The sequence below is a fragment of the Lepisosteus platostomus genome, chromosome 12, assembly GCF_059453375.1.
Source record: "Lepisosteus platostomus isolate fLepPlt1 chromosome 12, fLepPlt1.hap1, whole genome shotgun sequence".
Classification (NCBI taxonomy): Eukaryota; Metazoa; Chordata; class Actinopteri; order Semionotiformes; family Lepisosteidae; genus Lepisosteus; species Lepisosteus platostomus.
Window position 1 is genome coordinate 7,904,567 of NC_142622.1, and position 25,796 is coordinate 7,930,362.

At 41.9% G+C, this 25,796-nt stretch overlaps 2 protein-coding genes across 6 annotated transcripts in view; both read left to right on the forward strand.

The window, feature by feature from the left end:
• Window positions 1-305: 305 nt before the first annotated feature.
• Window positions 306-21,848, forward strand: washc5 (WASH complex subunit 5). Of its 3 annotated transcripts, none has more exons than XM_088600717.1 (29): window positions 306-459; window positions 1,593-1,895; window positions 2,608-2,753; window positions 3,124-3,208; window positions 3,389-3,489; window positions 3,846-4,038; window positions 4,848-5,000; window positions 6,021-6,134; window positions 6,698-6,869; window positions 7,726-7,853; window positions 8,282-8,411; window positions 9,525-9,637; window positions 10,143-10,309; window positions 10,524-10,599; window positions 11,141-11,251; window positions 12,587-12,727; window positions 13,029-13,109; window positions 13,853-13,954; window positions 14,733-14,912; window positions 15,553-15,677; window positions 16,443-16,605; window positions 17,215-17,317; window positions 17,412-17,491; window positions 18,023-18,126; window positions 18,429-18,558; window positions 19,212-19,308; window positions 19,595-19,748; window positions 21,220-21,307; window positions 21,511-21,848. In XM_088600717.1, the coding sequence occupies exons 2-29, from the start codon at window positions 1,710-1,712 to the stop codon at window positions 21,565-21,567; spliced, it is 3,480 nt and encodes a 1,159-aa protein (XP_088456843.1). In that variant the 5' UTR covers window positions 306-459; window positions 1,593-1,709; the 3' UTR covers window positions 21,568-21,848. The 3 variants fall into 3 exon arrangements, with proteins under 3 accessions (XP_088456843.1, XP_088456844.1, XP_088456845.1); XM_088600718.1 differs by having other exon boundaries at window positions 398-524; XM_088600719.1 differs by lacking the exon at window positions 306-459 and adding an exon at window positions 995-1,017.
• Window positions 21,849-23,777: 1,929 nt separating this feature from the next.
• nsmce2 (NSE2 SUMO ligase component of SMC5/6 complex) overlaps window positions 23,778-25,796 on the forward strand; it is a 29,344-nt gene continuing 27,325 nt past the window's right edge. Inside the window, exons 1-2 of one of the 3 annotated variants that reach the window (XM_088600721.1) lie at window positions 23,778-23,926; window positions 25,567-25,701. In XM_088600721.1, coding sequence (XP_088456847.1) covers window positions 25,587-25,701 — 115 coding nt within the window. In that variant the 5' untranslated portion in view covers window positions 23,778-23,926; window positions 25,567-25,586. Of the gene's footprint in view, window positions 24,054-25,566; window positions 25,702-25,796 lie in introns of all 3 variants that reach the window. The other 2 variants (XM_088600722.1, XM_088600723.1) reach the window with 2 other exon arrangements.

Genomic DNA, 25,796 nt, shown 5'->3' on the forward strand with positions numbered 1-25,796 from the left:
CGTGAAGGAGGATTGTTTCACGTAACAACATAAATCTGGCTCTTAATGAAGTTATTGTACACGCTGCAGTGACTAATCTGAGGAAATGATGAGCTACACTAACTGGGCGAGAGAGCTCCGGAACTTCACGTATCCCACAACTCCCAGCCCGACACAAGGCCGGAAGAATCTGCCTTCAGGAATTCGGTGTAATAAAACATCTCCGAAGCGAAAAGATCTCTTCAGAGAGAGTAGAAAAGAGGAATTCAAGGGACGGCGTAAGCCGTAAACCTTTTTTGCACCTATGGTGATTAATCGTACTGCTGTTTTATAAAGCGCACCAATGAACACCGTGTGCTCTCACTTGATGGTGCAGCAGCACCGATAAATAAATCTGCACACACTACTACCGGGTCATATGATTCCAGTCCAAGTGTCATGTGATCGTTCTGTACAACAGGAGACTGGAAGGGGACTGTGGTGGGTTTCATATTCCAATATTTCATATAGGTTTTATTTTTTTGCAAGAAACAAGCAAGGATAAGGTAGATAATTTAAACTAGTTGCTCCATCGATGTTAAGAAAGGGACCGTCTGTTTCGAGCTGCCTCTCATTGCAAAACTCAAGGCTGACAGGGAAATTAGGAAGTAAGGAGAAATAATGTACAGTAGGAACAACCATCTTCGTGGAAAATAAATCGATAGATGCAAATCTGAAGCCGCAACTCAAACATAGACAGTTACGTTAATTTAAAGATATGTAAAGATATACGTGATCATTTAAGATTGTTAACCTTCTAGGAGCCTTTATTTAATAAATGTGTAACAGAGTTCTTAACTATAGTTAACTGAGTTACGTCTACGAAAGAACAATCCGGCTTTTGTTAAAAACCATGAAATTAATCAGTAGTAGTCAGTTCCTTCCTACCAGGCTATGGACATGTTATTAATATTCATGCTTATCTGTTTCAAGATATAAAAATATCTCAATGGAATATCAGCACCTAACGTTTTAGTGCAAAAGACTTACTCCATAATTGTAAGTGAGTATGGAGCATTTTTTTAATCTTACTGTACCTGTGGAGTCCATGAGACATATTTCTAAAGGATGTCATCTTGGTCGTAGCGCTGTAGAGACTGTACTGTGGTTTGTAAGACTCTGTAAGAATGGGCCCATAACACTGCTTGCAGCAATGTGCCAAGTAATATAGATGAGTACCCTGTTTGTCAAAATCAACCCATATATTCAATATCAGTCAAATCAAATCAATATATTTTGTGGAAAAAAATAACAACAGCGATTTAAAAAGATTAAATTCATTAAGGAAAATATTAGAGCAAAGATTTGTGGTTGATCTGATTCCTCAAAAAGTGTAGTTCTAGCTACTCTAAATGATAATTCTGCCATTTATAAGGTTTGCTGAACGATTCTCATTGCTTTGTTGCTGTCTGTACAGATTACAGTAATCTTTTCAAAGTGTTAATACATTTATGCTCAGCCCAATTATGTGAAAAACTACCCTGACTTTCATAAAGTGACATAGCTGGCTTATATGCTCCTCAATATTAAACTTTGATCTTTGGTTACATTTTGTTCGCTTGGTTTTGTTTTAGGTCCCGTGCCTCTACCAGATGAGCTTCCTCCGGACTGTATGACTCTTTGACGGTGCCAGGCTGAGGAATGCTTTAGGATATCTTTCTGGCTCTGCAGCTTTGATCTGAGTGTCAGCCATGGTAGACTTTCTAGCGGAGAATAATTTGTGTGGCCAAGCCATCTTGAGGATTGTTTCCCGAGGGAATGCGGTCATTGCAGAACTTCTCCGACTCTCAGACTTCATTCCCAGTGTCTTCAGGCTGAAAGATAAAACTGACCAACAGAAATATGGGGATATTATCTGTGATTTCAGTTACTTTAAGGTAAAGTGCGTTCAACTGTGTCTCTTTGACAGGTTCCATTTGACCTTTATGTTAAGATAAGATCACTTTATTGGCCCTATACAATTTCTTGCATTAGGAACTTTTTTTCTCACATACCCCAACAAGCTCTCCATGAGACACACAGATGGGGAGCGAAAAGCTTGGGGTCAGAGCGCAGGGTCAGCCATTTATACAGCACCTGGAGCAGCTGGGGTTAAGCGCCTTGCTCAGAATCCCAACGGAGTAGGATTCCTCTGCCAGCCGTGGGATTTGAACTGGCAACCTTCCAGCCACAGGCGCAGATCCTTAGCCACAGAGCCACCACTCCACTCAATCATTTCTTTAAATGTTCATCTGCCACCTTGTTTTTACTTGAAAATGTTCAACTTCGGCCTATTGCTTGGTTTAAGAACAGATAGAAATGAGCGAAGGCGGTTTGGCCCATCTAACCCATTTGGTAATTAAAAGCTATTTGATCCAAGGATCTCATTCTTCTGTTTCTTGAAAGAAGCCAGCATTTTGCCTTCAACAACATGGCTAGGTAGCTTGTTCCCTACCCCCTAACCCTCTGAGTAAAGAGGAGTCTCCTGTTCTCCAAACAATCTGAAGTGTAATGAATGTGCTTTTATGGCAGTGAGAGAGAGGGATGCATAGCTATCATGATGTATAAATATGCTTTATAAGGAATCTGTTATGTCTTTTTTTCTCCAAGGGTCCAGAACACTACGAAGGCAAACTGGAGGCCAAGCCAGAGCTCCAGGATTTAGACGAAGAATTCCGTGAAAATAACATTGAAATACTCTCACGCTTTTACCTTGCATTTGAAAGTGTCCACAAATACATTGTGGATTTAAACAGGTAATTAGATCTTCCTGAACTTCATTATTTTTCTGGTTGTCTCTTACATATTTAGCATTTAATTGTGACCTTGGTGTTCAGTCCCTGTCTTTAATATAGCAGGAGAACTATAGGTGTGACATGTCACTGATTGGTATTTGTGCACAATTTTGCTGCATGGATATACCAATGGTTCAGAGTGCATCAACTTATCTTTGACAGGTCTTTCTTCAAAGGGTCACAGTACCAAGAAGTACATTGTGTTATAATGTGGAAAATCAATGTGATGCCTTCTAAAAGCATTACTAGAAGCAGGATGTGAACGTTGTACTTTGCAGAACTGTAGACCTGCATGTTTCTCACACGGATGAATCGCGTTGTGTCTTTGTAGGTATCTGGATGATCTTAATGAAGGTGTTTACATTCAGCAGACATTGGAAACCATTCTATTGAATGAAGATGGGAAACAGCTCGTGGTATGTTTGTGTCGTGCATTTATTCAACAAAATTAGTTGCACGTTTAAGCTCTTTCTGAGAGCTGGGTTTCTGGAGAACTGAACATAATCTTTAACATTGTAGAAATACAGCACTGTTTTATTCACTTTTATCATCTGCTTTTAACAATTGACTTTATTGACTGTGTTTTATATATATAGTGTGAAGCTCTCTATTTGTATGGAGTCATGCTGTTGGTCATTGACCAGAAGATTGAAGGTGAGGTCAGAGAGAGGATGCTGGTGTCTTATTACAGATACAGGTAAGGGTATTTATGGGACTTGTGGATATTAAAGGGACATTTTTGTGTGATCATTATCTTGAAAAAAATAGCTTAGATACCAGTGTGAAGTCAAATATCCAACATGTTTTTTTTATCAGATTTTAAAATTTATTTTTAAAATATTTTTTTTCTTCAGAAGTGCTGTGGTGTTTTTTAACACCTTCATTATTTTTACATATTTTACAGCAGTGGAAACACTGAGGGTGTGATAGAGAAATTCTGGGGGTGTTTGGCTGAAGAAATACAGGAAGAGCATTTGAATAACATTAAAGTTTTCTTTCTCATGTTCATGGAGTTTCGTTTTCATACAACTGTGGACTTCTTCCACTTCCCAGTGCTGCCCGCTCGTCGGCAGACTCCAATCTGGATGACATCTGCAAGCTGCTGCGTAGCACAGGGTACTCGTGCCAGCCCGGGTCCAAACGGCCCCCGAATTACCCAGAGAGCTACTTCCAGAGAGTGCCCATCAGCGCCACCTTCGTCAGCATGGTGATAGGCCGCCTGCGCTCGGACGACATTTACAACCAGGCAAGACGCCCCCTCTGTTCTGCTCCAGTATGTCACCAGTGAAGCCAAGATGCATGGGGTGTTCGCTATGTATGAGCAGAGCATTCCCCTTCTTGCCTCTGCCAAAGCTGAGAAGGCCGGGTATCTCCATATCTGAAATGCGTCTGGTGCGCCCCCTCGTGAGGTCACGTCACTTGCCGACAGTGGCGCTGGGGAGTTTGACTGTTGTCTGCAGGATTATAGTTGAGATGAGAGGTGGTTAGAGTGTTTTTTTTATTACTTGTATTCTATTGGGGTCATTTTTTTATCAACATAAAAAATGTTTAGAAATAAAGTTGCCAGTCATTACAAAACATCAAGTATTACAAATATAAATGAGTCAGTGTGCTCATTAACCTTTTTTCTCTGTTCGACAGAGCGTATTAGGGAGTTACAGTAGGTGAGGTGTTAGGGAGAAAGGTGGGTGGAAGCAATATAACAGAACATAAACTTCAAAAACATTAAATCAATACTATTATTAGGTAGCAAAAAAGAATCCACCTCTCCCATTATCTCTCAAAGGCCTTTTTCTGGAGTTTTAATTGATAGGGTAATGTTTCCATCTCATAAATCTCTGAAACGATAACAATCCAGTTTTCTTTGGTTGGGTTATCTCTTTGGAGTCATTTATGTGTTTTAGCTTTCTGGCTTGCTGGCAGAAATGTTTAAGTCCTAAGGTCCACTGGGCACTGTGTGCTTGCTAGTTAAAGTATACCCTGCGGGTCTGTAGCATCGGGAGACCTAAGTGCTGTGTAAGAGGTTGTTTGTAAGTGTGTGTTCGTGCTCTTCAGGTCTCTGCTTATCCCCTGCCTGAGCACCGAAGCACAGCCCTGGCCAACCAGGCTGCCCTGCTGTATGTCATCCTGTATTTCAACCCCTCCATCCTCCACACACAGCAAGCCAAGATGAGGGAGATCGTGGATAAATACTTCCCAGACAATTGGGTGAGTATGCAGGAACGTAGTATTATCTCGGCTTTGTTGTTTGGGAAATGTGCAGAGTGCAGCGGAAAGTGGGTTTGGTTGCTTAGACAAACTAGGTACAGGATGAGGAAACTCTTTATAAGCGTCAGCAAGAGTGCATCATGGTAAAATGTAGCGACTGCAGCAAAGCAGAACAGTCCCAGAATGAGTGCACAAACCCCCAGGTCTGGAATCGGGAGATGCATTGCAAGCTCAGACCACAAGCAATGTCATCAGTCAGCAACGAGCCATTCTTACTGTGTAGTTAATGTGGAAAGCACATTTGTGTCATATTCTTGTGCCAGATTAAAAAACCAAACAAATGGAGAACCCTGCTCTGGAACCTCCTCAGACATTTGTACAGGTATTTTTTACTTTTAAGATTAGCGAGACATTTACTGCTATCGCTAAAAACATTTTGTATTCTGTGAAGTTGGGGGGGGTAACTAATAGTATGTTTTCTTATGTAAAAAGCTAGCACATGAACCCAGTGGGTCCTGTGGTGTGGAATTTGCTGAACTGGATCTGGACTATGCCACCATATGTGGTCAGGAAATCCGAGTTTGAGACTTGTCACGTGCATTCCTAGCTTCTGGGATTGGGAAGTTGGACTCAAGTGGCTTATCCTTGGCATGGCCCAAGTTGCGGGATCGGAACGTCGGAACCAAAAAGGATGTTGTTGGCTTTGCACTTAGCAAGCGAGCCTTGTTTCTGATTGGCAGCCACTGAAGCTGGTGATATCTGTGAGGGACCCCAGAGTCCTCTCCCTCACGGAATGGGAGGTCGTGGCCAGTATCAACCTGCTGTTCCCTCTCGGGTCACACAAAGTCCGAAGAGGCAGAAGGCTTGGCTGGGCACTCCTTGGGAAGTGTTAGCATGCAGTTTTTCATCTCTTAAGAGAACAAATAATGGGAGGTTGCAAACTAGCGACATAATGTATGGCTGACATGAGTCAAGAGCATAGACCGAGCTTCATGCAATGACCATCTCGTTCCCTTTCAGGTTATCAGCATCTACATGGGGATCACAGTGAATCTTATAGAGGCCTGGGAACCCTACAAAGCTGCCAAGACTGCCTTGAATTACACTCTTGATCAAGCTAATATTAAAGAACAGGTACAGGTGCTGAAATCTGTTTAGAGGGTGGGCTAAGAATATCCAATGATAATTTCATCATTCACTGTGTTCTTTACATGAGACATTTTGACTGTATTCAGGGCCTATGAAACTTTAAGGGCCTACGAAGGAGGGAAACACTGATGACTAAAGGAAAATAAGCTGAAACAATCACATGCTATCTAGCGGCCGTTCTAGAAACTAGAAGTATGGAAGTGATGGTCGCTCGACTTGCTCCATCAATCGCGTGGTTTAGCGTTAGAACAGTTTAAAGCGCATCGTGTCCCTCGACGTCATTCAATTGGCGTTGACCCCTCTTTTTACACATTTCGGAGTGAAAGTGCCTAGGGCCTACGAACACAAAAATCCATCCCTGACTGTATTCTGTTTTCAATCCTAAAGTTGGACTCAGTGCTTCATTCATCCTGGAGGTGGGTTACAGTGGTATTTCCTGGGTCTCTAAAAGCTGTGTGGCAGTAGTTCCGGGCTTGAAGATGCCCAGTGAAGCGTCATGGGAAAGGGGCGCTAATCAGCTCGGCCCGTTGCCGTGACAATCCCTGCAGGCCAGTCGCTACGCTGCCAGTGTGGAGACGCTGAGGCCCCAGGTGCAGCAGTTTCTGAAGGAGGGCTTCCTGAGGGAGGAGATCGTGCTGGACAACATTCCCAAGCTGCTCAACTGCCTCCGGGACTGCAACGTGGCCATCCGGTGGCTGATGCTTCACACGGCCGATTCAGGTCATGATAATAATTCATAATAATTCCTTACACTCATATAGCGCTTTTCTGGACTCTCCACCCAAAGCACTTTACGGGTAATGGGGACTCCCCTCCACCACCACCAGTGTGCAGCCCCACCTGGATGATGCGACGGCAGCCATAGTGCACCATTACGCTCGCCACACACCAGCTCTCAGTGGGGAGGAGAACAGAGTGATGAAGCCAGTTCAGAGATGTATTATAGGTAAAGGCCAATGGGGGACAATTGTCCGGGACACCGGGGTAACGCCCCTACTTCTTCTGAGAAACACCCTGGGATTTTTATTGACCACAGAGAGTCAGGACCTCATTTTTACGTCTCATCTGAAGGATGGTGCCTTTTCACAGTAGAGTGTCTATTATACTTAGGACCCACGCAAACTACTGGCCCCACTAACACCTCATCCAGGTACTGGCCAGGCTCACGCCTGCTGAGCTTCAGTGGGCTGCCAGCTGTGAGTTGCAGGGTGATCTAGCTGCAGGTTACCTCTTGCAGTTCGCGTCCGCCAGCCTGCGCTGTGGTCACAAGCGAGCCAGCTTGTTGTGCAAAGCTGTTGGTGCGTGTCCCTGGAGAAAAGCTTACATTTTTAAAAAGGATGCTTTTGTTTTGCATGATGCATGTGATTTGGAAATATTGGGCAGGAAACAAAGGCCAGGTCCACAGATTAAAGAACATTTTGTGTGCTTTGAATGGTGACCTTATAAAAGCACAGTATGACTATCAGGCAGCAGTTTTTCAGACTGCCACACTATCATGCAAGCAAGCTCCAAGGATAGAGTGTCTCTTTGTCTGCCTTTCGTTTTCTCAATGTTATTATGAATTTTTGTTTTCCAGCTTATGACCTAAACAACAAAAGGTTGCGTCAGATTAAGGATCAAGTGATCAATGACTCCAAATACAATTCCAAGATCCTCTTCCAACTACTGCTGGACACGGCTCAGTTTGAGTTTCTTCTTAAGGAGGTAAATCAAAACTAATAAACCAGCAAGGACCTAAAATTTCAACATGAACATACTGGTGCAATTTCTTATTAAAATAATGGGCAGATTAATTCATTTTTGCTTTAAACTATGCAAAAAGAAAGTTATCTACTGTATCTTTGAATTTTAGGGTTATGAATAAATAGAAGAACCCCATTATTTTTTAGTAAGTTAATATAAATAGTGACTATAGAAATCTTTGAGTAAATGTTTAGCAGCATCTTAACAGAGCAAACAAGTTAATTGAATATGTTTTATTAAAGAAAAAATATTTCCACAATGTCAAAGCAGCTGGTGAAACAGCACTGTGAAAAAAACACTTTTTATGCTCCCAGGGATGATTAATTATTATGTCTTGTCGTATAGTAGTGAGCTTCCCTGTTACCTAAATCCCTGTGTTTTTCTCCCAGATGTTCAAGCAGATGCTGTCTGAGAAGCAGGCGAAGTGGGAGAGCTACAAGCAGGAGGGCTCAGAGAGGATGACTGAGCTGGCTGATGTCTTCTCTGGGGTCAAACCCCTGACAAGGGTGGAGAAGAATGGTACCCAGGCACCTCCCTAACCCTCATGTGTACTCTAGGCCTAGCACGTACCCTTAATCTTGCACCATTAACCCTAAATCTCAGCCTTCACCTGTAACATAGCCCCATAGTCAGGTAATCCTTTTAATGAATGCACAGGATGTATTCAACTTGAAATAACGAGACATCTTATTATGGGTCTGGCTCATTCTGGATTGCATAGTGTTGCAAGCCGTCGAAAATGGGCACATTTTGTTCCATACTTGTCATGTGCTTACGTAAAAGCCTCGGTCCCTGTTGATTTTGCTCCGAACACAAAATGAGTAATGATTCGATTGAGAAGCAATGTTTTTGAGGGTCAGACTGCAGTAGTTTCGCAACAGGCCTCTTGAGGCCTCCTGAGAGGCGTAACTGGTAAAGGTTGGGCTCTGGCCACGGGTTCGATCCTAGAGTAGGGGGGGGGTGAGCTGGCCAGGGCTCTCCCTGAGGCCTGCTGGACACTTGAACTTGTCGCAGTGCTGTCAGTGAGAGGCGTACTTCTCCAGGCAGTATGGGACTGTGCTGCCCGGGAACGTGGTAAAAGACGAGAGGCTCGAAAGTGGGCAGGTCCGATTTGTACTGACATGACCTCATTCTCCCATGTGCGGTGTCATGCGGTTTGTGGCACTGAGAGCTATGTTTGACTATGTTGGGTGGGTATAATGTGCAATTGGTGAATCTAGGTGTTGAAAAAGAGAAGGTCGTAAGAAAGGGTACAAACATCGGCCCATCTGGCCAGTTATTGTAGTTTGTAGTTAATCGATCCGAGGATTTCATCCAGCTTCAAACAAATCCGATGAATTTCCCAAGTTTGGGATAATAATCATCTGTTTCTGGAAAGAAACCAGAGTATCGGCTTCAAAAACATGGCCAGGTAGCTTATTCCAGGTCCACACAACCCTTACAGTATGAGAAACTGATTCCTTTAATGAGTTAATAATGAGGGCTATTTTGTTCTTAGAGAGGTGTGATCATTCCTCTGCGAATAAAAGAATAGATAGTCACTTGTTTTGGGATGCAGTTTTTTTCTACGAGTAGGGAATGGTTGGGATGTAATCCATGTGCCCCTTCTGATCCTTGTTTCCTGGCCACCAGAGAACCTGCAGGCGTGGTTCAGGGAGATATCCAAACAGATCCTGTCTCTGAACTACGAAGATTCCACGGCTGCCGGGAGGAAGACAGTGCAGCTGATCCAGGCCCTGGAGGAGGTAGGTCGGAAACTGGAAGAGATACTCAGTTGTATTGCATGCGTCAGACGCCCCTGAATCTGTTTTGGGACAGCCGTTCCCCTGACCGCCTGCAGCGCAGCAATGTTTCCTTTGCATTCAGGGGGAACCGCAACGCGCTTTTCGGATTTTCGGGGTTAGAAAAAATCGGCATTGATGAGTGGAAAACCTCCAGTTTATATTGCAAAATAAATTAACTTTCCAGGTATGCTCTGCGCCATTGTTCTGCAATTCCAAACCAGGCCACAAAACGTCTGGTGATGTAATGCAGCCCTATTACATTGTGAACAAGTATACATTAATTTGAAATGTATACATTTTTCTATGCCATGAATGGATTTTGTTAAGGAGATTTAATAATCAGCGGGTTTAGAAACCCTCAGAAGACTGAATTGGAAATGTAGACCTGTCTAGAATTTATCTGAGGAACTGAATCACACCGGTGAAAGAGGAGGCCCTGAGTTGTCCCCACCTGCCTGATGAACAGGTGCAAGAGTTCCACCAGCTGGAGTCCAATCTGCAGGTCTGTCAGTTCCTCGCCGACACCCGCAAGTTCCTTCACCAGATGATCCGTACCATTAACATCAAGGAGGAGTTCCTGATCACCATGCAGATCGTGGGAGACCTGTCCTACGCCTGGCAGCTCATCGACAGGTAATGTCAATAGTGCCGCATGTGCCCAGCGGGGCTGCACTGAGTATTCGGCCTCACGTGTTGATGATCAGCTGTCAGCAGCCTTTTTAAAACCTAAACATGGACACAGAATTTTTCGAAATCCAGTCAATATACGCCATTTAGAATGTAGTATGTAGCAAATGATAGTTAACAGAGAAATTACTAGGCGGTTGACTTTTATTTTCGTTTGCAGCTTCACGGGTATCATGCAAGAGAGCATTCGAGTAAATCCGTCAATGGTGACCAAACTCCGGGCCACGTTCCTGAAGGTACATGAAAAGGGCAAATGCTGCTGCCTGAAGCTCTAGTAGTCGTGATAGTTCTTAGTGTGGATTGCTTAATTCAGTCCCATTCCATTCCGAAGATTTGGGAAAACAATTCTCCTAAAAAAATATACAAAATGTATCATCATGGCACGGGTCTAGACATCTTGGTATCAGCAGGACGAGAGTCTCCTCTTGGACTGCTGCTCAGGTACAAGGTTCGGGAGGTATGATAAATGTCTACCCCATCTGTCCTGCTCGTAGGAATCCCACATCTGAAACAAACAATGGAAAGATTATAAATGGAAAGAGACTAAAAACGTGACTGAGATACATTAGATATAAAGTCTTCATTCATAGATCAAGTCTGCTATCAAGACATTGGAAGAAACTCCCCTGTTGTGATATTCAAATGCAAATTGTGCGTTATTTGTGTATAGTCTTCGCATTTACACGTGTTATCTAAAACATGGGAAAGTCTGTCTGTTGCTTATTTTCTTGTGTATCTCTGAAGTCTGTGCTGTTGTCTGTTCTGCCTGTATAAAAGCTGGCGTCGGCTCTGGACCTGCCCTTGCTGAGGATTAACCAGGCCAACAGCCCTGACCTGCTCAGTGTGTCTCAGTTCTACTCCGGCGAGCTCGTCTCCTATGTGAGGAAGGTGAGGAACTCTTCAGTCTCGCGCAGTTACAGGGAATCTTATTCCAGGACTGCGGCAGCGTTGGTGAATTTGGAGGCTAAGCAAGACTGGGCCCGGTCTCTCCTGTGATGGGGGATCTCCAGGGACATCCAGGCTGCTGCTGCGGCTAGGTGGCGCTCTGCACCCTGGACAACATGTCCAGACCAGGGCTCCAGCATGGTGACCGGGGGCAGTTTTCTGTAGGTGGCGCCATAACTTTAGATGTGACATCGAGCCAGTTCTGATTACTTGGTCGTTAAAGATCCTATGGCACCTTTTGAAACAGTAGGGGTTTTGATCCTGGTGTCCTGAATCAAGACAACTTCCCTTTTAGTTAATTAAAGCAGTTCCTCACATCTCCTGCTGGTGTGTAATCTGGCAGGTGGCACAGAATGCCTACAGCACATCGCCCAGGTGAAAGAATTCGGTCCCCTTCTTTCTATAAAGTGCTTTGGGATATAAAGTGTTATCGATGTATGTGCGTAATGGAATTGTTTTTATTTTTAATAATATTAAAATAGAAATTAATATCTGCCAGTGTTCTATTGCCTTAGATCTCTCAAGAGATCTGAGTATTAACGTTAAAGAGTATCATTTTGAGTTCACGCCGGTTCTTGCATCCATTACTGTTCAGTAACATACCACTTTATTTCATCACAGTTCAGCTTCACATTTGCACATCAATTCTGCATGTGTACTGTATAAGACATTCTCACATGAACTGAGAGAAGCACTAAATAAGTCAGTATCATTGTGTTTAAATCTGTGTTTACGGTCTTGAATGACATTAGTTAAAAATCAAATTCAAACAAAATCAGTGTTGGTTTCAGCCTAATTGTTCTGTGCATCAGTTTGCTGTAAAGGAACCAGTAAAGATTAATTCCTCATGGAAAGTGAGAAAAAAGACAAGATAGAGTGATCTGACTGCTAAGACTTCAGGTGTGAAGTATAAACAGCAAACTGTCATGCTTTTCACATGTACTTCACCTTTACTTGTGCCTATGGTTACGTTTAGCAGTACATCTTTAATGTTTATAAGGGAATGTTGAAATTAATTGGATAAATCTAGTTAACTAATTTCAGTAATGTAAGAATACTGCACAAAATCCAAATGAAAACCGAGCCCATTTAGTTGAGTTGGTTGCTTAACTGCAATCTCCACATCTTATCTTGGTGTGTCTTCAAAGATCCTAACGAAGGATCTTTTCAAGTGGATCATTAAATACAGATGGCCAGAACTTCCCTATTTGTAGTGCAAGTGATTCTGGAGAATAGAGCTGCCTTTGTTTAGACGGCATCTTTCTGGTCCCTCTGCAGGTGCTGCAGATCATTCCTGAGAGCATGTTTACTTCCCTGGCCAAAATTATCAAGCTGCAGATCCATGACATCATGGAAGTGCCCACTCGTCTGGACAAGGACAAGTTGCGGGATTATGCCCAGCTGAATGCCCGCTATGAGGTAGGAGCTGAAGAGCCAAGCTAGTGGAGTGCCCTCATTTTCATCCTCCGCAATCTGACAGCCAGCATGCTCACAGCCTTACATTGCTGTAATACGTCGTTAGGGAGCATGAACACACAGTATAAGCAACAGAAGGTCAATAGCTGCCATCCATCTCCTAGTATTTACTTGTAGCGTCAGATCTCACAGCTTGGGGGAAAAAGAAGCAAGTCATTTCCCATTCTTCTCTGTTAAACACTTCTGATACAGCATCGTAGTAGACTAATTTACTGCTGTCCTGTTTTCTTTCACGTGTTTTTAGGTCGCCAAACTGACTCATGCCATTTCAATTTTCACCGAAGGAATCCTTATGATGAAAACAACCCTTGTTGGCATCATCAAGGTAGATGCAGTAATGCCATTATTAGACATGATCTGTAAATCCTTTATTTTGAATAAAGTTGACTAATCTTATTTGCAAATCAAACTCTAATAAGGTGCATTGTTGACGTTTAAGGGTATTTTTAAGTTTACCCTCTTTTACCCTAAGGCTTGTTATAATATAGGGTATTTCTGCAGTTCTGCGCTTTAGGTCCAAGCATGTGAAAAGTTAGCAAAGAAATCTGTCTGATTTGCACACTGCCAGAAGTGCTTTCTTATGTCAATGTCTGCACACTGCACAGAAACTTCCCTTAATAAATGGACAGATCAACCCAGGCCTGAGAACAGTTTCCACTGTCGTGACTCAAGAAATACCTTGTGTTAAAAATACAGTCCTTTAGATTCAAAGAAAAATGGGGTTTCAGTACGTCAGACCATGAAAGTGGTATAGCTTGCTAGACTCAGACTACTAGCTCAGAGAAGCTCATATTTGGTAGTTGAGTTAATAAGATCAGTCCTCGTCAATAGCAGTATATTATTTTGAGGATTCATAAGTACTTATATATTTCTCTAGGCTACTGATGGATTTCCCAGGAGGGAGAAGAAGTAGTGATAGGGCAGTATTGTGTTTGAACTCAGAACCTAACCAAATTATGACTGAAGATCGTGGATGAAATGACCTAAATGCAACAGGTTTATGAACTTGGAGAAACAGCAAGACGTGGTGGTGACATTCATGGTCTTTCCCCTGTGTGATTATCTTAGGTTGACCCTAAGCAGTTACTGGAAGATGGCATAAGGAAAGAATTAGTGAGAAGAGTAGCATTTGCTCTTCATAAGGGTCTCATCTTCAACCCCAAATCTAAGGTGAGAATTCATCTACTGACTGAGATCCAAATCAAAGTAAACTGTGAAAGCCTTCAGGAGTGAAGGTATGTATTGACATCTCACTGTGTTTAAAAATAGTATGATTTGATTTATGGAAGGGGCATTTGCATGCCCAGGTTATAAATCAAAGTTTACTTTCCTACAAATGTCAGTTTATTTTTATAATATGTCAGTTGTTTCATTAAACTCAAGCACTAGAGTTCAAGAACTAGAACTTGATCAATGTGTATTCCATGCTGATCAAATGCTTGGGATTTTAAAAAGAAGAATTTATTTCCCAATGTTTCCTTATATGTTTTTCTGTACCACAAATTACAGATCATCTTCATAGTCAAATATTTCTCTCTAATAACAAGATTGGAAAGTATTTTATATTGCAGTTCGCTAACTTATCAATTGTATTTTTTGACATTTTATTACGTTATTTTTTGTTCTGGTGATAACTCCAGTAGCTGTATCCCATATTTCTCTCTACCAGTGAAATTAGACTGTGAATACGCTGCTGCAGCATCAAAGAGAAAACTACCTACTTAAATATGTAAAAAAATATTTAATTTTTAAACGTTTTCACTGCTTCATGCAGTTACAGTACATATACTGTATATCATACTTTTCAGTTGTATTGATCTGAGAAGAGCCTCCATTTCTCCATCTTGTTTTGCAGTTTCGGAATAATGTCTTGAAAGGTGTACTGAAGGCTGCTAAGAGCTAGAGAGTCAGCTCTGTATTTAAACCCCTCTCTCCCTCATTCTGGCAGCCCAGTGAGCTGATGCCCAAACTAAAGGAAATGGCTGCCACTATGGATGGCTTCTATCGGTCCTTTGAGTACATCCAGGATTACGTGAGTATCTACGGCCTGAAAATCTGGCAGGAGGAGGTGTCCCGCATTATAAACTACAACGTCGAGCAGGAGTGCAACAGCTTTCTCAGGACAAAGGTGAGAGCTTTTATTCTGGTTCCTTGCTTGATACATTTTAATTTCAATTCCTCTGTAACCCAGCGGTTCACTTGCCTTTCACGAAAGCCAGATACGAAATACTAAAACTGATCTGCTGGAGTACTTATTAGAAGGCACAGCTGTGTGAAGTGTACATCACAGAGCAGCACCTGTGTAAAAAGCCTCTTTATTATTTAAATAGATTGTAGAAACGGGGCATGTCGTTTCTTTTTCACAGGTTAATGTTGCTCCCATTTCATCATTTACACATCTCCTAGCTACCAGAATAGGAGTGTCCATTTGGAGGCTGTTTTTACTGCCACTGGTCATGTGGCTAATTTTGATAGTAGAAACATGGGAGGGGGAGACATGAGTATAGGGAACTTTCGAGAAGAAAAGTAAAGCTTTTCATTGTACAAGCTTACATTTTACTCACCAGAATACAGAATTATAACAGAATTGTATGACTTTAAATGGTTTACCACTTAAAAACACACAGAGGATATGTGCAAATAATTAGAAACCAGATGGCAGTTCTTAATTCCTCCGTATTTTATTGTTGTTGACGCTGTGCCGTGCTTGCTTTTGAAGACGTGAAGGTACCTGATGTGCTCAGGGTTGTACTTTTCTATCGCCGTAGATCCAAGACTGGCAGAGTGTGTACCAGTCAACCCACATCCCCATTCCAAAGTTCCCCCCAGTGGACGAGTCCGCCACCTTCATTGGACGCCTGTGTCGAGAGATTCTAAGGATCACAGACCCAAAGTATGCACCACACAAGCAATGAAAAATACTTTGAATATGATTCAAAATTAATATTTCTTTGTTATTGTATAGCTAAACTAAATTGTATACATTCTAAAACGCCTGAAAAAAATTACTAAGAAACAGATCTGTGTTCGCGATATTTAAAAAAAATGGCCACACGATAATTCAAAAAATGGTCAACACGTATAGGATTGATGCAATCCTGAAACTTCCTAGATGTTCTGTCCTGCGGCAGTATGTCTTTGCAGCACGGAGTGCACCTGGGAGCCTCAGTAATTTGTTTTGTCATTTTGATCTTAATATGCAAATCATTTGATTGCATGCCGATTTGATTACACGCCACTCACAAGCTCTGTGCTTTTTCTTTGTGTTTTATGGTCAATAGTAAAAGGCAGTTTGCTGACAGTGCCATGACAGCATTTTCATGATGGGATGCATTTGCTGACTGTTCTTACATGTGTTCACAGGTTTTCGATGTGTGCGAAGGTAATGATTTGTCAAAAAAGTAGGTTGTGGCGTTTCATGTATTCATAGAAGTTCAAGTAGGTGGCTGTGTCAGCATGCGTAGGCTGCAAAGGTAATTAAAGAAAAGAGACACTGTTCTGGCTGTGGAGCCTTCTTCAGGTGTCTTTTTGGGCCCACAGCCAAACCGTTGTGTCTCTTTTCTTTTCCTTTCAGCACGGAATAAACTGTTTCCTGTTCATACGTTTATATGCTGCGTATAAAATTCTGTAGAAAAGTTGATTTTTTTTTCTCTCCCAGAGTGACGTGCTATATTGACCAGATGAACACATGGTATGACATGAAGACGCGTCAGGAGGTGACCAACAACAGACTGTTTTCAGAGATCCAAGACACACTGGGAACGTTTGGGCTAAATGGCCTTGACAGACTTCTCTGTTTCATGATTGTGAAGGAGTTACAGGTAACTGATGTTCCCAGCACACCTGGGGTTACTCTTGGATGGGTGACGCTTGTAACTGGAGAACACTGGGAGTATTATGTCAGGTAACGCACAGATGAGGACACCTGTATTGGAAATCAAGCACCCTGGGGAAACCCTGTTGTGAAAGGCGCTATATAAAAATAAATTGAATTGAATTGCAATTGGAGGGAAAGCTCACACTCACACCTCCTTTGTTTTAGAAATGTTTTTCAGAAATGCCTGAATAATTCTTCTTGAATATTCAATATTCTTGAATAAGTTCTATACACCTAATTACTGTTACTAATTACAATACTGTTTTTGAAGTATTGTCTATTGTCTATCGGGGACTAAACTGAGGACCCCTCCATATGACTAGGAGCTGAAATTTAGCTCTGATCTACTGTTTTTCAAAATTTTCACATTTTCCTTCTTTTGTTATTTTGTTATTTAAACCTCAATGAATGTGTAGAAGTACTGCCAGTCTGTTAAATGGTCATCATTTCCAGTGAAAATTCAGACTTCTGTGCCGTGGAAATGCCACTGATAGGTGTGAAAATTGAATTTTCATTTCCCCTTGTGTGTTCACATGCTTCTTCCCATTTGCAGAACTTCTTGAACATGTTGCAGAAGACAATCCTTCGGGACAGAAGTGTGGTTGATATTTTCAAAGCTTTGCTGAATTCTGTAAACCCTGTTAAAGGAATTGTTGGTAAGAGCCAAAAAAGTAATTCACAATTTATGTATAACAATATATATTTCAGTAAAGTAGGAAACATATTTATTTTGATGTATTTTTTTTTCAGGGAATGCAAATAAAGTGTATTCCGCAGCTGTTGCAAAAACACAAAAAATCTGGACCTCGTATTTGGAAGCAATTATGAAGGTATTATGTTTTTCTGTTCTTTTCTTAAGATACAGTATAGGTAAAGAAGAAGATTTATCAAGTGGTCTTTGCCTTGCTCAGAAAATGAGACTGTAGCATGACTGTAGCATTGAGTGTATTAAATGAATGTATAAAATCATCAAAAAGTCCTTTAAGAATATTTTTAGTAAAATTAAGTTACCTTATTTTGATGCAACAACTTGATGTTGAAGCTTTTCTTTGTTGTGTTGTGACTTTCAATTCAGCTTCCAGGAGGAATTTTGGGAAGGTGGAAATGAGATTACTGGGCTTGTTGGTGTGTAGTGGACTCTGGGTACTTTTTGTGGCTAGAATGAGTTCTCAATGTGTTTATGTAGAAAATAATTTGGTGGTACCAGAAAGTGACCTCAATTTATGAGGGTACAAGAGAACACTTTGCAGGATATTTACTGCACAAATATACTGGAATATGTACTCTTGTCCATTCAAGACGGAATATTTGTCCTAGTGTAAACACTCAATGATCCTTATCTATTTTTCTCAATGTCACAGGTTGGTCAGATGCAGATTCTAAGACAGCAGATAGCTAATGAGTTAAACTACTCCTGCAAGTTTGACTCGAAGCACCTGGCTGCTGCTCTGGAAAATCTGAACAAGTAGGTTTGTGTCGCTCAAACACACAAAGCCTTGTGCTTCGCGGTTTTAAAACTCCCAACAGCTCACCTTCATGGCTGAATTGGTTTTTTTTTTCCCCAAGTCAAAGGCACCTTGAAAACAAATTGCTTTACATCTCACCTTGATAATAAATCATTTTCAATGAGATACGTCAAATTGACTCATTTTCGAGCCTGTATAAGAAGGTTAAATAGTGCGTTGTGTTGAAAATGCTGGAATTAAAGGGAATTAATCACGGCACTTCTGCTGCTACAGGATTTGACGAGCTGTTTATTATCCTCAGGTCTCTCCTTTCTGACATTGAGGCTCATTACCAGGACCCTTCCCTGCCGTACCCCAAAGAGGATAACACCCTCCTGTATGAAATCACGGCGTACTTGGAGGCTGCCGGGATTCACAACCCCCTGAACAAAGTGAGCTGCTTTCAACGTTCCTATTGTCTTTTCAATTCAGACAACAGTGTCTTCCATGACAGATGAACTGCAGTTTACCCTGAGAGACAGCATGTCTCATGAGTGACTTCAAGTGATTCGGTTGCTGCCGTATCAAGGTCTGTGTTACGCCAGCGCGTGGCGGAGTTGATGGCAGATGGACCCTATGTGTTAGTAAGAAGCATAGCAGGAGCATGGGGCTAGAAAACCAGGAGCACTTCGCTGTAAATCACGATCTGGAATCGTTGTCAAGGGGAATCGAAGTCCAGGAACCAGAAACATACAATAGAGAGCTCAGGAGAGAAGCTGCGAAGGCAAGACGTGAAACTCAACAGGGATTCCCAATACTGAGCACCGCTGCTGTTAAGTAGTCTGGCGCTGGAAGGTGTGGTAGTGATCTGGAGGGGTAATTGGATTATTAATTCCGACGTCTATGCCTTCTCTAATTAGTGGAGGCTTGTGTGTGATTGCAAGAGGTCGCGACAGTCTATTTTCTCCTTTTTCTCTCAAGGTCGAAAGTAGTGGAGATGCAGTTCCACTTCCAACAGAACCACGGGATTGGAGAGCTTCTTCAGGGCGACCAGTGCCAATCAGTGAAATATTTGTGCTGATTAACTTTTTTTTTCTTGCTCTAGATCTACATAACCACCAAGCGGTTACCATATTTCCCCATTGTGAACTTTCTGTTTCTCATTGCTCAGCTTCCTAAGCTGCAGTACAACAAAAACCAAGGTACGAAATTCAGCTTTATAGCTCAGTGCAAGGCTGACATTTTTTTGGGCCGTTGTTGTTTGTGTGTTGCGTAATTTTAGACTTTGTATAAGCCTGACTGACAGATTTAAGTGGGATAGTTTTATGGTAATATTTCTATTCTCTGTGCAGTGCAGTTCTTTGACTTAAGGATCGTCTTATTTGGGATCTGCACTTTCAGGCCTCTGTGGTTTAGCCTTTTTTCAGTTCTGCTGCTGTTTCTGGTCTGTCTGTGCGAGTCTGTTCCAGTTTCTTTCTGCTCTTTCAGGAATGACCTGCAGAAAGTCGACTGATCCAGTTGACTGGCCTCCTCTTGTGCTGGGTCTGCTTACCCTCCTGAAGCAGTTCCATTCCAGATACACTGAGCAGTTTCTGGCTCTGATTGGCCAGTTCGTTCGCTCCATAATGGAGCAGTGCACGAGGTATCACACTACTGGGATTATTCTTTGGAAATGCACAAAATAGAACTCCTGAAATGATCACTTCTGACACGTCATCTCAGCAATTCTAAAAATACAGCAGACTATTAAGAGAGAGATTTGGTCTTTTTTTTTTAATTGTACCCATAGCTTGTCCATTAACAAATGGTCTCTGTGGCATAATCTAACCATATCTATTAATAAGGCTGTAGGTTCAGCCACAGTGGAGAATGAATCGCATTCCCCAGAAAGCTGTGCGGAATGAGTTGCTGCTTTCAGTCACTTGACCACGTCAGAAAATATGATTGGTTTGCTGATCGTGTAAAAATCAAGAAGCGGGAAAACCTCCAGGAATGGTCTTTCATGTACTTTCTGGGGACAGAGGGCAAATCCTCCCTAAAGCAAATGGAACCATCTGACTGTGAGGTTATCTTTAACTACCACCTGACCAATCATCTCCTCAGAATTTGTCAGGTGACTGAGGACAATAGCTCATTCCCCACTGCAGCCTGGGTAATGTGCTTCTGATCGTCCCTGAAGCTACTGCCCTCTTACAGTATTGTTTCCTGTATTTGCCTGTATCCCACCCAGAATAGATCTCAACTGAGTCTTCACTACCAGTGATGTTCCCCTTTTCAAAGCCATCTTTCCTCACTAGAACAAAAACAATCAGGTTTGAAGATCCTGAGGACTTGGGATGAGAAGCCCAGCATTGAGGCATTTTGAAAAAGCCGTCATTCCGAGTGCTGCTGATTTAAAAACAAAAGTGGTCTCTTTCACTCGGGTCACATTTTTTCACATTATGATTTACGCCTATGGTGCCCACTTCTTTAAACGCAAAAATTGTCTTTGTTTGGAGCAGGGTTGAAAAAAGCCTACAGAAATCCAGCAGGAGCAATATAGAGTTGCTAAGGTTTTTTTTTTTAGTTTAATGTTTAACTAAGGTTGCTGCTGGAAGAGGTGTTAGTGGGGCCAGCAGGGGGCACTCACCCTGTGGTCCACGTGGGTCCTAATGCCCCAGTATAGTGATGGGGACACTATACTGTAAACAGGTGCCGTCCTTCGGATGAGACGTAAAACCGAGGTCCTGACTCTGTGGTCATTAAAAATCCCAGGGCGTTTCTCGAAAAGAGTAGGGGTGTAACCCCGGCGTCCTGGCCAAATTTCCCATTGGCCTTAACCAATCATGGCCTCCTAATAATCCCCATCTATGAATTGGCTTTATTACTCTCTGCTCTCCTCCCCACTAATAGCTGATGTGTGGTGAGCGTTCTGGCGCACTATGGCTGCCGTCGCATCATCCAGGTGGATGCTGCACATTGGTGGTGGTGGAGGGGAGACCCCATTACCTGTAAAGCGCTTTGAGTGGAGTGTCCAGAAAAGCGCTATATAAGTGTAAGCAATTATTATTATTATTATTAATGTTCTTGGGTGCAATTCTAGGAGTCAGCGTTTTCTTCTAATGTATTCCCAGCCAGAAGATTCCGGAGATGCCGTCGGATGTGGTCGGGGCGCTCATGTTCCTGGAGGATTATGTGCACTATACCAAACTCCCCCGGAAGGTAAGCGGACAAGACCAGCTCTTGACCCCGTCAGGCTTAGTTCCTGTGGCTTTTACACGCAGGGGGGAAATTTAAAATTGAGAATGCGGAACCTCCTGGGCTGTTTCAGTAGTTCCCTAATGTCAAGCTTTTGATCTGGCAGTGTTTGTTGCTGTCTGTTCACCTGTGAAATCTCAACATGGTGCCGTGTTTTTGTTTCGAAGGTGGCAGAAGCCCACGTCCCCAGCTTCATCTTCGATGAGTTTCGAACAGTTCTGTGATGCGGCTGGTCACAAGACTGCAGCGGGGGGCCTGGGCCTTCGTATGACACGGCTCACCCCCTTCATCTCAATAGCCTGCGGGGGCTTCAAGCTCTAATGGGCCTTTTTCGCTTCTAGGTTTCTAACCAACGCAGTGACTGAATGTTTAGTGTCGTTAACTACGTGTCTTTAATATACAGCTATTAACTGGATAAAATGTGTGCAGTTTTGCTAAAAACAAGTTGTCTAACAGTTTATACAAAATGCCATGTGATCTCTTATTAATAAATTAGGTGCTTCACGGTTTTGGCCTTGGTTATTTAAGCGGTACCAAACCTGTACCGTACTCGCTCGATCTACTCAACTCGGGGAAATGGAATTTGTTTTATCAGAAGAAGTAGACTTCTCAGAACGTTCCTGCCGCATGTGTGTCATAAGATCTTAATTGAGCATAAGGTGGTGGAACATTCAGTGGGTCTTTTATTATGTTTCTTTGGCAGCAAAAATGAATGGTTTTTCATAGGCCATTCCATCATTAATATTTGAATGGTCTCCCCAACCATACAAGACTTTTATATGACGCATGGCATTTCAGTTACATTAAGATTAAGTTTAGTTTTGGACCATAACATTTTCAACAAATTACTTAATTTTCATTGGTTATGTACTGTCTGGCGTAAAAAAAATATTTTCCACCCAGTGGCAACACAGAGGTATTTCGATGAGGGGGAGTCTGAAAATTGTGATTGATATCAGTGCCCTGTGGCAAATCACACTGAGTATTGTAGTGGTCACTGGTGATAGTGATTAAATAACTACAGTACTACAGTAAAAAACTAAAGTACAGTACACTTCTTCTTTATGTCTGTTTCTTTAGTGACCCACAGCACTACTTATTTTAATACTTTGGAAAGATTACGACAAAACCTCATCCTTCAAGCACTGAATTTGTTCTTAAATCGTGTTGGCTATACACGTATACTGTTGATATTCCATACCAAAAAAAGAGTTCTCATTTACAAACATTACAAAAAATCTTACATACTGCATCCAACTCTAGTTTTATCTGTAAATTAGTGGTATTCCGTGTCTGTAGAAAACATAGCACATTTCTGCTTTGATTCAATTAAAACTTCTGGTAAGTATCAACCAAACCATCAGCCAGCTGCAATATCACCCTGCAACTCACAACTGGAAGCCCCACTGAAGCTCAGCAGTGTGAGCCTGAATGGGAGACCTGGAAAAGCCAACGTTGCTGCTGGAAGAGCTGTTAGTGGGGCCAGTAGGGGGCGCTCACCCTGCAGTCTGCGTGGGTCCGAATGCCTCAGTATAGCGACGGGGACGCTATACTGCAAAAAAAGGTGCTGTCCTTCGGGTGAGATGTAACACTGAGGTTCTCCCTCCCAGTGGTCATTAATCCAAGGGTGTTGCTCTGGTGTCTGTCCTCCTAATAGGGCGGAGCGGTGGCCACTGAGCAAGGCCCTTAACCCTAACTGCTCCAGGGGCGCCGTACAATGGCAGACCCTGCGCTCTGACCCCTAGCTTCTCTCCCTGTCTGTGTGTCTGTGTCTCCATGGAGAAAAGCTGGGGTCTGCGAAAAGACGAATTCCTAATGCAAGAAATTGTATAGGGCTAATAAAGAAACATTACATTACATTACATTAATAATCTCCATCTAAGAATTGGCTTCATCACTCTTTCTCGTTCCCACCGATAGCTTTTGTGTGGTGAGTGTACTGTGCGCACTATGGATAAGGAAGTTAATAATAGCAATGATAATAATAATTATTATTGTCGTTATTATTATTAATAACCAAACATGGACACCAAGGACATGTTGAAATTTAATGGTATAGAAATTTAGAACTGAAAATAACCGTGTATCCGACTGAATCCCGTAACTCTCCGTAATCCTAAAGGAAACCGCTAATAAGGATCTTTTTTATGTTCAGCATCTGTAATAAACCATTATAATTTACATGATAATTTTATCTTTGTGGTATTTTTTATATTCCTCTCATTTTACAGTATAAAAATTAATTTTAAACAGTCTATAGATTATAATCCCTAAAAAGACATATGTATAGGCACATCTAACACACTTTGGGTTAATTTAGGGTTTGTTTACACGAAGCCTGTTAGTATAAGCCTGTGATATAGCCTGTTGGTGCCTTATTTTAACAGGCGGTGGCACTAAAACCTAACTCTCCCTACCGAAGGTCGCAGCTCTTACGTGTTTCCTTTGAGCTAAGGAGCGTTGCCCCATGGGATACGTAGTTTCTATCGTCGTGGCTTCCAGTCCAGAAGGCAAGAAAATAACTACATGTCCCAGAAGTCAACACCAGGAAGCGTGATTTGCGGGTTGGTTTCAAAGTTTCAGGTTTGTGAAGGTGTCTTTTTTTCTTAAACATTGTTTCTGCTGTAGTTCTTACAGTGTTTAAGCATGAAGGTGATTATACAATAACATTTATTTCGTTTGTGGAAGCAAGTATTGCCGGTCAACTCAGGTTTGTATTATAGCCGCAAAATATAAACAATCCATCTGACGAGGTAATTGCTCGTCTCATTGGTGTATCTAAGCTTAGTGAATAAATGATCTTCACACGCCAGTTATAATTAGGAAAGTATCGTAATTAAAATCTTGCCAAATATAAATTTAAGCCCAAGCCACTGAAAACTGTTTGTAGTGGCTTACTTCCATTTCATTCGATTTTAGAGTCAGGGTTTACACGGCGATTTCTTAAGCTTTCTGTGAAAAATATATAATCACATTAATATAATATAGTCACATTCAAGGGATTTGGGGTTAGTAATCAGATTTCCATAAAGCACTGTAGTATCGTTGTTAGTACCTTGTCTAATTTAGTGCAATAACTTTCGGATTATGTAGAATTAGCTGTCATTTCATTGTCACGTTGTTGATGCACATTGAGCTTTCTCAAGGATGTACTATGGCACTGTAATCTTAAAATGAAAACCAAGATTAAAGGTTGTGCTTTATAATGCATAAAAAAACGAGTCATATATACAACAGATTCATAAAGTGAAGTGTTTGTAGCAGGCGCGCTGATATTTTACTGAAGACTCGTGACCAGTGTTAATTCAGTGTGCTGATCAACTCGGGGTCAGTTTAGCCGTGAGAGTCATCATCAGAAGCCGTGCAAGGTGCTCATCTGTGAAGCTGCAATTCTTGCACTAAGTTGCTAAATTACTGTTGTTTGAAATAGTTTGTTTAGGCTGTACTGTCCGGTCTTGGGAATTGACAAAGATTTGCATACACGTTTTGTTTTAAAAATATCGATCCATACCTGTTCAAAATGCTCCCGCTGAAGACTGTGGGTTGGAACATTTCAGTAAATGTTAGCAACACCCAGAGACAAGGCTGAAATGTGTTGATTGCATGAGTATTCAGACCCAGGAGCTCAATATTGAGTGGACACCCCTTGGGCAGCCATTCGTGCACATTTCTAAAAGCGGATTTGCTCAAGTTCTGTCCTGTTGCTTGGGGATCACTTGTAGACAGTTCTCAAGTCTTTTCTTGAAAATAAACTATTATGGCAGACAGACAGAGAACACTCCACTGATCTCCTTATGGTAACTCTGTGCACCTCAATTAAAGTTTGCAAAAACAGAAGATTTGAATACTTATGCAATTGTGACTTTTCAGTTTTTGCTTCCTATTACTATTTGTGTACTCTTTTTGCTTTGAATGTGTGTAGTAAAATGTAAATATGCCAAATATTAATTATTACTTCAGAGTGTCAGGACTACAAGATTTAAAAGCACCGAAAACTGTGCAAGGAACTAAGTACTTTTGCAAGGCACTTGTAATGTATAGATTAACAATTTGTGGAAGTGCTCCAGAGCATTTTTTCTTCTCCCAGAATAATGAGGGTAAAGTTTTATGCTTATATTCATACCTTTTTTTCTTCATGCGTCACGCAGTTTGTTCGAAGCAGTTGTGCAAGAGGCTTTAAAAGGACAGGTGCTTTTATTTTTCTGCTTTGGTTCCTGCTGCAGTTTCAGAGAGCCGTGCAGCAATGTCGCTGAACGTGGTGAAATCAAACCTGACCTCCCTGAAGACCTGCCAGCCTGACATCAGTATAGGCATGGACATTGTGACTAATGTGGCCCTGGATTTACAAGAGAACGGAGGTGAATACTTTTATATGATCTGGCAGGCCGCGGCAGACAAACAGAATCAGTTTAGAATTGGTTGACTGCATGTATTCGTGTAAATATGCATCCAA